General features: G+C 28.2%; 1 protein-coding gene across 1 annotated transcript; it reads right to left on the bottom strand.

The window, feature by feature from the left end:
* Window positions 1-3,738: 3,738 nt before the first annotated feature.
* On the bottom strand, window positions 3,739-12,457 carry LOC135922804 (uncharacterized). The gene is made up of 2 exons (XM_065457280.1): window positions 12,297-12,457; window positions 3,739-6,008 (listed from the first exon to the last, which is right to left on the bottom strand). Exon 2 carries the CDS (start codon window positions 5,041-5,043, stop codon window positions 4,216-4,218), a length of 828 nt encoding a protein of 275 aa, XP_065313352.1. The 5' UTR covers window positions 5,044-6,008; window positions 12,297-12,457; the 3' UTR covers window positions 3,739-4,215.
* Window positions 12,458-12,936: the final 479 nt, after the last annotated feature.

Below are 12,936 nucleotides of genomic sequence, written 5' to 3'. Positions count from 1 at the left end.
AATTTTTATCAATTCTTTTTAAAAATAAATCAATACATTATTATTTAAACATAATATCCCCATATTAAAAAAAAGTAAATAAATTATTTCAAATTTTTTTCAAGAGCAAAGAAGGGATTTCTCATAAATTTATTCCTTTCATAATTTTTTTTTCCCTCCCTTTTATATACCAAATATTTATTACTCTAGAGGATACTCTTACAAAAAGGTTAAAAAATAACCATAGAGAATGTATAAATTAATGTGTATATAATAAAAAGAATGATTACTTTGTGCATATTTAATCGTCTATTTTATTTTATTTTTTCATTTGATCCGAACACAAAAAAAATATATGATTTCATGGAATAAAAATGTTATTTCGGAAAAATATATTCGTTACATTTTTTTTAGTTATAAAATAATTTTTAAAAAAAATTGTTCGAAAGTGACTGGTTACTAGGCCTACTGACGTCATTTTTTCTAAAATCTACTTCTTCAATTTAACCTAATTTTTCTTTGAAACGATTGGAAATCTTAATCTTTATAAATACGAATACCCCCCCCCCCTATCCCCTTCAATCATGTAGACACTGATCATCTAAATCGTTCTTTGATTTTTTTTTTAGTATCAATTTGGTGAAAATATCTGAAACTCAAACGTTAACATATGATTTATAGAATTACGGCAGGATTTCAATGCCTGCCATTCGAATGTAAAGTTGAAAATATGTTCTCTTCGCAAAGATTAGAAAGCTCATGTTTTATTACCGTAGACCTAAAATTTTAAAATGGTTATTTTATTTTATTTTTTGTAAATCTTTTTGCGCACACTTTTATTGTAATCTAAATCTAGAGATCTACAAAAGTAGGGTTCGGGCCGGGTACGGGTCGGACCTACTTATTTTAAAAATAATCGGGCCTGGTCAGGTCGAGTTTTGGAAATTTTTTTGAATATATCTTAAATTCATCAAATTTATGTAGAATTTTTTATCTAAAATAAAAATATTCGAATTTATTTATAGAAACTAGACACCACATAACATATATTTTATTTTGAGTAATTATAAAAATTAATTTCTATATTTAAATAAATTCAGGAAAGGGCCTGATCGGGTAAAAATTTTTTTTTAGAAAAATGCTAGTTCGGGTCGGGTCGGCATATCTTTTTTAGAAAAATTTCGGGCCGGACCGGCTTGAAAAATTAGGCCCGATGCAGATCACTAATCTAAATTATATAATCAAATTTTATGATAAAATGTTGTTTGTAAATTATTAAACCGATGTAACGCCAATCATAAACATTATTACCCAATTAGCTAAATATAAGTGGGGGGGGGGTTGTAAACTGTGGTACGGTGATGGCTACAAAGGTTCTCACAAAAAAAATATCATTTTATAAAAGAAAAAAATATAGTGTATTATTCTACACACGAACATGACTTTAATTATGGAAACCAAAAAATAATAATTATTCGTGTTAAAACGGCCGGAATATTGCCTTGCAAGCTCATAATAGGTCCGTAGTTCAATGATCGGCTTATTAATTTTTTATAAGAATGTTTTACATCTAGATAAGTATAATGGTCAGCAGTGTGTGTTCTTTCAAATTTAGAGTTCTGGCTCTAATTACATCATAAAGGCATAAGCAGTTGAATTTTTACCTTCTAAACATTGATCTAAACTATAAAAAAAATATATATATAAATAATTGTAAAAACTGCTAGTAATGAATAGGTGACTTCTAGCGTGTAAGCCTTATTCATCAATGACACCGTTGAGTGGCCAAATTTCAAGATAAATTTTTTTTTCTATGTTTAGTTTTGCTTATATTTAATAAATTCTCAGGACTCCCAAAAAAAATTTTTAAACCGAAGAATCCCTGGAAATTTTGTTACGCGCCAACTGTTATCGTCAATAAGTATCTTTATATTATGCCTATTATTTTTTTTATTACTAAGATATCAGTGCATATCTACCCCTCTCCCACCTAAATCTATGACAATATTACCCCCACTTATAGCTTCCCTCTGCCTTCTCTTTCCCTGGAAAATTAACATATTTTAAAAAAAAAATAGGAGATGAAAATCAAAATTAGCAGTGGAAATGGAAAATCTAAATCTCTACCCCCCCCCCCCTATTAAAAATTTTAACAATCATTTCAACTATCTTAACCTTTTTTAAAAAAATAATTTTTATTTTAAAATCGTTTTCAAGAAAAAAAAATAATTCGAAAAATTAAGTAATCTTTAACTTAAAAGTAGTTCCGTTAAATGGCTCGTTTTTGAGCTGATTTTTAAAAACGGCTAGGTCAATATTTTGATCAGAAAAAAAAATGATGCCTAAGCCTCGAGATTTCGCTAGTAGCTCTCTTAGACATTCGTGCCATTTTTAAGTAAAATCTTCCGGCTTGCGTAATATTATTCTTCTTTCTTTCTTTCTTTCTTTCTTTCTTTCTTTCTTTCTTTCTTTCTTTCTTTCTTCTGGATTAAATGATTGAATTAGCCGTTCTTAAAATCGGGTAAAATTGAACAGTCTAACAACACTACTTAAAAGTATATAAGGTCAAAGAAAAATATATATATAGTTAGAAAAGGCTAAAATTTTATATACCTTTTCTATTTGTTTAAAAAAATAATAATAAAAACAATACCGGAAACTATAAAATTAATTTAGGAAATTCTTTCAAAGCAAAGAAACCATTTTATTTGCTTTAAAAAAAAGCACAAAATGGAGTATTTTTGAAATAAAAATAAATCTATGTTGAAATAAATTTCTCCAAGGTTTATTTAACTAGAGATTGATTCCGGCTATTTTTATTTTGGTTAAATAACATATATTGTAATTAAAACATTGTGGTTAATTTTATTGTTAAGAATTTAGGCCAAAAATAATGTTACAGAAGCCTCTAGATTTCGTTAATAGATGTCCAAAACTTTCTATCATCCTGTGGGCAAAAAATATTCAGACTTGCGGAATACGTTTTTTGGCTAAAATATTGGAAATAGTCGTTTAGACTTATTTTTTTTTCCACTGACTTTCTTGTTTTTCCTCCCCAAGAAGGAAGAAAGGAAAAAGGAAGGAAGGAAGGAAGGAAGGAAGGAAGGAAGGAAGGAAGGAAGGAAGGAAGGAAGGAAGGAAGGAAGGAAGGAAGGAAGGAAGGAAGGAAGGAAGGAAGGAAGGAAGGAAGGAAGGAAGGAAGGAAGGAAGGAAGGAAGGAAGGAAGGAAGGAAGGAAGGAAGGAAGGAAGGAAGGAAGGAAGGAAGGAAGGAAGGAAGGAAGGAAGGAAGGAAGGAAGGAAGGAAGGAAGGAAGGAAGGAAGGAAGGAAGGAAGGAAGGAAGGAAGGAAGGAAGGAAGGAAGGAAGGAAGGAAGGAAGGAAGGAAGGAAGGAAGGAAGGAAGGAAGAAAGGAAGGAAGGAAGGAAGAAAGAAAGGAAGGAAGAAAGAAAGAAAGAAAGAAAGAAAGAAAGAAAGAAAGAAAGAAAGAAATTATCTAATGCGCTTCATCTCTTCTTTTTATTTAAAAAAAAATGAAATAAATTAATCCGTAAAATCAATAAATTTTGCCTGTAATTTTTTTTTTTATTCCATATATCAAAAATGACAAATAATATGTAAATATATATATAATAAATTTATGAATATATTATAGATTACCATTTAAATTTATGTATAAAAAAGTTTAAATTAATAGATAAAAAGAAAAAAAAACGTTTTGCATAATTCGAAAGTTATAATAATCCTTGTTTATTTTATTTCTTTAAAAGACTTTCACATGTACACATTTCTAAAATCTAATAAATATGCTATATATATATATAATATAAGATCTTAATTATAAGAGTTGTTTTTATATATTATATTTTAGCAGTTGAATTTTTGAGATTAGCAGATAAATATTAAGAATCTCTTAGGATGGTTCAACCTATCCTAGTAATTAGTAAAAAAAAATCACTTTTTTTTAAGAAAAATAGGATTAAAATTATCATAATTATTTAATAATTTGAGGTCACATGTGAAATGTTTCAATATAATATATTAATATTATTACGTATTAGATATATGCATAATTAATTTTAACTTAAATTATTGCTAAAAAAACAAATTTCCCTTATTGAAAAGTCGAACTCTAATGATTTGAAATTATCTCTCTACATTTTGCATTGATGGGGAAAAAAATATTCGATTTATTATATCTATGGATTGATAATAAAAAAAATTAACATAACATGGGGTTCATAAATATTCATATTTTTCTGATGATTTTAAAGTAGAAGGTTGCAGCAAATGAGTCCTATTAGATATGTAATACTGTTCCGGGCCGCCGTTAGAGTCAATCGCCTGCCCTTCTGAACTTAGTAAACTACTCCTGATCTGGTCAAAACATGATCGCATATTGTTGTCATATCCTTCAGCGGTATTCGCCTTATCGAAACGGTAATCTTTAAATTTATCTGTATTAGAAACTCCCGAAGATTCTTTCCTCGGCGCTTTTGGCGATGGTTTATGGCCGAAATTTCGTAAATCATCTTCGAAGCAAATCACGTGGGGCCCTCTGGTTTTCGTAAAATTTTTGACGGGTTTTGGCATCTCGCAATCGTAATCGGCGAATCTGTTCGATAGAGTCGCAGATTTTTTTTGCCAAATTTCGTCGGAACAATATTCACCCTTCGATTCATTTTTAGAAGATTTGGAACGGGAGCGATTATACGACTGATCGTCGCTACTGTGCGGATGCCTAATATTTTTAATGTAATATAGTGCGTTCGCGTCATCTCGGGCGCGTCTTTTCGTAATTTCTTCTCCAGAATACGACCTTGAGGTATCCTTGGTTTTGTCGAAATTGACAAAACTGGTCAACAAATAATTTTCGTCGTCTCCGTCGGCATCATAAACACATTTTTTATTTAGGATAAACCTGTAATCGGGTCTGTTGGGAACTCCCGTCTCGATTCTGGAAAATCTGGTCAAGGGTCTGCCAGAATCGTCGTTCGTAAAAACCGAATCTGAAGATGCGCATGTTTTTCTTTTCGAGGGTGGAAAAATCTTTGACTTTGATGCCATATTAGTATTTTGGGGGTTATTGCCGGAGGAGTTAAGCACCAAGCTACTACATTTACTGTGATGTCGAGGATTATCTATCCCATCAACGCCATCATCATTATTGCTATTAGATCGTTCTATGTAAAGCGTGTCCGGCGACCTGAATACTGTTAAATTCTCTTAGCTTCCTATCCTGCATTAGCGGGGGGTAGCAAGGCGATTTTATGTTGTATCTCGATGCATCTGTGTTGCAGATAGTTTGGTTACTTTTTTGCTTAGATTTTGAATTGTATTGATCGTTTAGGGATAAAAATGAATATCTGCGAGAATCGCTCGGTTCTGAAAAGGTTTTAAATTTTCTACCGTTATGCTTGTAAACGGTAGGTTTTGATGAATGAAACGATGCCTGGGAAATATTCTTAACACCACACTTTCTTGCTTGCTGAGAATCGGGGTTCTTGATAGAAACGCAACTTGTATCGATGCTAGTACCATTCAAGATCTTATCCGGAGGGTATTTGAATAATCTTTGAGATGAAGCCCTCATTTTAGACTTATTATCGGATTTCGGCCTTTTCAGGCTAGACTTTGAGCTGCTCTTGTTCGGTTTTCCTTCCTTTTTGATGAGATAAGCTACCGTGGCTACCAGTGCCGATATAGATAACATCAATCCTATTATCACGAACACGAAAACGAAGGATTTTGTGCGCGCACCTCCACCTTCGGCGTAAATGTACATGGTAGGTTGAGGAATGGCCGTGAATACGAATTGATTCGGGTTGGGAGACGAGGGGTGTAATAAGTTTCGAGGGGTCGAATTCGGAATTAATGGTGCCGTTATCGTTATCGGTGTCTTCTATAGATTCCTCCGCTAAGATCATCTCATTGACCATCTCATTATTTTCGTGTTGCTTCTTCTTGGAGGAAGCGGACAACGATGCTGGATCGTCTAAAAATTCAGAATTTCCTTGCTTCTTATATCCGCCCTTAAATCATCGTGTAATATATTTTTTTAAGTAATTTATATCATTTTTTTTTCAATTTTCTAAAACCATATAATTTGTCAAAAATACCAAAAAACTTTTAATTTTGTAGCAATTTTTTTTAAATATTATTTTATTATTTTTGAAAATATAAAAATTTTAAAGGAAAAAATCATTTTCTATTTATTTTTTTTTATTATAAAAAGGAAAAATTATAAATTCATAAATATGATTAGCTTTCATTTTGTATCTTCTAAAGAACTTTTTTTTTTGACTTCTTTCTTTGATATAATGGATTATTTATTATACAGAAAACCTATTCAGCTTTAGTCGAACCAGTTTATCAAAAAAAAAATTATATTTTCGAAATATGGCCAAAAAGACAATTGATAATTTTGTAATTTAGGTTCATTTCTTCATTTTTTTTCTCGTTGAATTACTTTGTTATTACGTTTCACTATAGGCAGCAGCTGTTCAATTCTGAGTTACATTCACTTATATCGTTAAATTGGCACTAAAATGGTTGGAAGAAAAAATATTCAAACAACCGATTAAATATAAAGCACCATTGATTGATTTTTTTTTAGAAACAATAATTAGATAATTATTGCAATATTTATTGATAGCGATTTCGAAAAATTAATATTGAATTGGATTTTTGAATATAAATATAATGGCATTATAATGAAATTTTTATCAATGATTTTATTCCTAATAAAATAATAATCGTGAAATAACTGTCCCTTCAAGAATCATTATTTTTTTTGCATTTTAATAACAATTTTCTAATCCAGTGAACATTGAATTCTAGTCAATTTCTATTCTATTTCTTATATTACTATAATTGAATTAAGTTTAAATCAAAAAAAAATAATTTAGTTTTTTTTATAATACATACTATATTATTATTTATGTGAAGTTTTATAAGATAAAATTATATTATAAATTAATCGTAATCGAATATAATATTTTAAAAATTTTTAAAGCTTTTTTTTACTTTTATCAATATTATATAAATAAGAATGTTATTATAAATTTACTATATATTTACTTATATTATTTACTAATCCCTTTATAAAGAAAGCCTTTTTGAAGGTCAACATTTATAATATTTAGACACACTAAATATAAATATAACTATATTAAAATTCTGTTTGATAAAAATTAAAATATCAAATAGATATTAATAAAGTATATATATTTTTTTTTGTGTCAAAAAAAGAATTACATAACAAGAGAGTTAAAAGGGTATTAGTGTTAAACCATGGAGAAAAATTACTTATTATATTATGTAATATTTAAAATTAAAATTTATTTATATTTATTTTTGCATTTCGTTTTGTATATTCTAGTGATGTTAAATCATCTACATTTGACCAACTCCAATATGACATGGTCAAGATTATCCCTTAAAAAATTGACTTATACGTCTAAGTTTAGCTTCAACTAGAGACTATTTTTTTTTGGACAAAAAACTTGGCCAAACCGTTTTAGAGCTGGTCAAAATTAGATGGTTTAACAACATTAGTAATTTTTTAAAAGGCTAACTCAATATTTTAAGCCAGATAAATATTGTAATATGCCTGGAGATTTCGATAATAGATGTCCAACAAACCTTTGAACCAGTCTATGAGCAAAATCTTCAAGCATGTGTAATATTTCTGGATAAGAGTCGGCATAAATTGAGCCGTTTAACAACACTAGTCGTATTCTTGGGTACTTACTAGAATGGAATTCATGTTATATTTGAAGCATTTATAGCCAACATTTTTTTCTTTTTAATATTATAAAGACTTGCTTTTGCAGGAATTTTTATCCAGCATAGTATTAGAGACAATATAAATCTTCAGAGATTAATTATAAAAAAAATTTTTCACCGATTTTCTATATCATGTGTTATACATAACCCGGCAACATTTGGCGCGAATTTGTGACCAAATATACATATATTATAAATGACTCGAGAGATATAGGTAAAATTATATAAAATTCATATTTTAAGTATTCTAAACATGGTGGATTACATTTCCGGTAGAATCAAAATTTTAAATTTTTAAAAAAAACGCGCTTAAAAAACTCATTAAAGTTGAAGAAAATAACACATTGACGCTAACAATATAAAAACTTACAAAGTATAAAAATATACGATGTATTTTAAAAATATAGTGTTGTTAAAACGGCTTGTTTTTAAGCCGATTTTTAAAAAACGGCTAACTCAATATTTCGTCCAAAAAAATAATGCACAAGCCTGAAGATTTTGCTCATAGAAGGAACAACTATACATGTATTATAGAAATCTAGAGGCTTAGGCAATATTTTATCTGGCTAAAATATCGAGTTAGCCGTTTTTAAAAAATCGGCTCAAAACGAGCCGTTTAACAACCCTTATATAATTAAAATATAATGTATTAAAATTCAATTTGGGATTGAGCTAATTTTTCAATGATTTCATCCGTCCTTGGTATCGACTCCCTGTGTATACTAAGATGCGCTAGCACCTATTCAAAGGTAGTACTTCAAGGATGTTGTTAAAAGACTCGATATGAGTCTATTTTTTTTAAAAAGGGCTAACTCAATATTTTATCCAGAAAAATCTTGCACAAACCCTGAAGATATCGCTCATATATGGTATAAATGTTTGGACATATATATTGGCGAAATCTCAAGGCATAAGCAATATATTTTTATCGCTAGAATTAAGACCGTTTTTATGAATTTGATCCATTTAACAACACTACTTCTCAACGTTTTTATTCTTGTTAATGAAGTAAATGTTCTTTCAGTAGTAGAAGTACTAATGGGTAGAGTTGCCAAAATATACAATAATTTTAATATGTTTAAGAAAAATAATCTTTTAAACAATGCCAAGCATATATAGCAATTTTTGGAACATTATCAACCATGTTTAATCTTTTATACCATTAGTTTGCATTGAGCTTAGGTATGCATCATGAGATAAGTTAAGATCCTCACTAGTATTGTTAAACGGCTCGTTACGGCTAACTCAATATTTTAACCAGAAAAATATTGTCTAAACCTCAAGATTTCTCTATCTCTTTCTTTCTTCTTTCTTTCTTTCTTTCTTTCTTTCTTTCTTTCTTTCTTTCTTTCTTTCTTTCTTTCTTTCTTTCTTTTAATATATCTCTAGACCTTTGTTCCTTCTATGAGCAAAATCTTCAGGCTTGGGTAAGATTTTTCTGGATGAATTATTGTTAGCCGTAATTAAAAATCGGCTCAAAACGAGCCGTTTAACAACACTAATCTTCACAATAAAAAATTTCCAAATATTTAATCTTTTCTTACATAAGATTTGAAAGATTCGAAAGGATTCTGCATTATATTTCCAAATTTGTAAGTGCTGATTCATTAATTAAAAAACCATTCATTTGTTTGAGCTATAAAAGTATCCAAGAGGGGGATAAACATTGGCTTGATTTGAGTAGAGGTAGACAAATATTTATATCATAGAGCTCTGCTTTAGAGTCAAAAATGAGATATAACTTATTTAAATTCATCTCCTAGATTTACCCTAATTTTCCTTAGGTTTCAATATATTTATTTCTTCTGTGGAGATGATAAATAAATGTAAATCGGTGATTTACATTCGATGAGAGGTTTGAATGATTATTATAAAACATAAATTTAATAATCATTAAAAGTAATATTTTTTTTGAAATATTTTAGCTGACATCCGAATATTCTTTGGCTTGGAAGTTAGGATTTGCCATTTTACTCCTACACTGCGTACCCACCTGTTTAGTACTAAACTCTATCTGTTAAGGCAATGAAAAAAAATTTAATCAATAAATAAGCTAATGAGTCAGCATATGAATATTATAGAATACATGCACTTTTATTAGAGCATATTCTGTCTAAGAACTTTTTAAAATCATTCTTCCGCTTCAATATGGTTTCCAAGTTTTATTCGGTTATCAGATTCTTATCCTTGTTCCATTATTGTGATCAAAAGGTGTAAAACTGATTAAATTTTTGTTCATTATACGCTTCGAATTAGATTGATTTGATTTTTGTAGTAATACAACCCTATAAATCACTTTATCTTTTACAGGTTTAAATGTATCTTTTTTAAAAAAAACGCTAGAATTTAAAAAGGAAGTAAGGTTCGGAATAACCAATTGACCCTTGTTCTAAGTATAAGAAAAATAATATGACTGACAGAAAAGCTAAGTGTATATAAAATACATAAATAATTTCTTGGTTTTATTTGTAAGCAGCTTGCTTGATTCGTGAACAGGTTTGCCAGGTCTACCCCCATCAGTAGGAGACTCCCGCAATAATTTAGTTTACACGCAGACATCTCACTCCCGCAAAACTATCGCAATTTTTAAATTTCTCCCGCACAATTTTTTTTTAAACATTTTAACCTTTTTAATATATAAAGAATAATTTTTGAGAAACGGTAAATGTTTATTTTTAAAATAAATTTTAAATATTTATTCAAAAAACGTATCTAGTTTGTAAATTTTTTTTCCTTACTATCCTCACCTTATTCATATGTTTTATTTTTATCCAATAAAAATCCGCAAAAAAATTTTTTTTTTAGCAATTTTTATATTTCTACCTCATATTTCATATTTAAACCCGCAAAATATAAAAATTTCTCCCGCAATTTGAAAATTTTGACCTAGCAACCCTGTTCGTGAATCACTCTAAAGTATTATAAATATTAGAAACTTTGACAATTGATTTTTAAAATAAAATCAATATAATTTATACACTGTGTTCTGATACCCTATTTGTTTTGGCATAAATCTCACAAATTCTAAATATAATTTAATAAAATTTTATAGATTAAGAGAAGAATAAATTATGAATGTTTTTTTTAAAAATCAAATTCTATCGACAGAAGTCAAAATGTTATGCACACTTCAAAGTTGGACAAACAAAATTCGAACTTTTCAACATGTAAAAAAATTTAATTTTTTCTTTTAACTTTACAATTCAAGATAAACATGAAAACCAACCTTTTAAGCAATTGTACTAGAAATTGATTAGCTGCAAAAAAAAATTTTCTCATTGAAACTGTAACGTAAGCCCTATCGTTTTGCAGATTTGTCGGAGTTACTGTAAACAGCTTTTAGCTTTTTATCCGTGAATTATATGAAAAGATACTAATCTCTGATAGTATTTTCTAAGAAGCAGTTTAGTCTAGACGGGGAATCTTATTCGCACCGGTTAGGGTCCTGGCCTTACAAAGTTTATCCCGTTTTCTGATGTATATTATTGGAAACAATATTGTAATTTAGACTTTCCACTTTTTTTGGTTCCTTAAAATGTAATTTTATCGATAGAAATAAATTAATTTATTTTGTGGTCTTCTTTTTTTAAAATTCAACTGCAGCTCTTCATGGATATTCCGATGTACTGAAGTTCTGGAAATACCAGTCTAGGGAATACTTGAAGAATTTTTTCTGTGGGGTGTCCGGGTTTTTCTTTAACTCAATACGTACGTTTCATCAGAATTAATATTTTCTTCATAGTGCGAGCTATGCGTAATCTATCACCACGATTTTTCTGCCGATTCGTTAGTATCAATTTCTAAAATCAATAGATTTGAGTCTGTGATAGACCAGTTTTCTGTTAGGAAATTCCTTTAAAAACCTTTTGGCTCTGCTTTTTCTTGTTAAAATTTTGATTAAAATCTAGTCATCTGAATTAAATGTAAAGTTTAATTTTTTTTTTAAATAAAAATATGATTTTTTTTTTTTTACATTTTGGAAACTTCGAATTTTGCATGTCAAACTTTTCAATTGTGCATAACTTTGGGCCACATGTTGATAGAATATTATGGAATTTTGCAGAAAATATCCCTTTTTCTTTATAATTTATCGAATGTTTTTAGAACTGACAGATTTATTACTTAAAACAAAAAAGTATATCAGTTTTCAATTGGAACACAGTTGTATATGAAGGGGCATAGCACGACAATTGACAATTCAGTGTATTTTCTTCCTCAGTATGATTTTAAAATTTTGGAAAATATAAAAATACTTACTCAAAAAAGCCGGCTCTATTAGGAATTAAGATTTTGATCCCTAAAAGTTATCTTTCGTAAATGTCTTGATTCAGTTTCACCGAAACTAACATATGGATAGGGGCTAAGATAAGGTTCAAGGGTAACTTATTTAAGGGTTATAGCGTACATTTTATATTTCCTTAGATTTATTTACGGAATTCGTTAATATTTCCATCTTCCTTTTTTTTCTTATTTATTTTTATTATTATTTATTATTATTATTATTTATTATTATTATTATTTATTATTATTACTCTGTTAACGGATTTGTATACGAAAAATATTTTTTTCATTTTCCTCCATGGAATTTGAAGAAAGTCCTTTCAAAATATTTTGTCTTTTTTTAAAGTTTGTTTTATGTTTCAATTTCTTTTTTAAAAAATATTCATAATTCTAAATTTATTACTATTAAAAAATATATAAATATTTAATTTTTATTTTAAAAAATTTTAAAAAAAATTTTTTTTTGAATAAAATACATATTAATTTTTTATAATGAAAATGTGATATTAAATTTATATAAATTTTTTTATATAAAAAAAAAAATATTTTTAAAAATATAAACCATGACAAATGACCGAGAGGCTTATTATAAAAGAAGAAAATATATTAAATAATAATTTTTTTTTAAAAAAAAGGTCTTTAGTTGGCAAAATTCTAACGATTTAAACCAGTTTATATATATATATAACAAATCGCTTTTCTAAAAATAAATATTGATTTCCTGTTACCAAAAAATTCAACTTATAACAACTTCACTTTTTTTATTAACTATTATAAGATTATAGGAAACTTTTAATAAAGTATAATGGACCCCTGACTCAGAATATTATATTTAAAACATTTTTAAAGTTAATATTTGAAGGTAGTTTATATATATATATATATATACAG

The sequence above is a fragment of the Gordionus sp. m RMFG-2023 genome, chromosome 1 (genome assembly GCF_954871325.1).
Source record: "Gordionus sp. m RMFG-2023 chromosome 1, tfGorSpeb1-WG-v2, whole genome shotgun sequence".
Lineage (NCBI taxonomy): Eukaryota > Metazoa > Nematomorpha > Gordioida > Chordodea > Parachordodidae > Gordionus > Gordionus sp. m RMFG-2023.
This window is presented reverse-complemented; position numbering and strand designations above follow the sequence as displayed.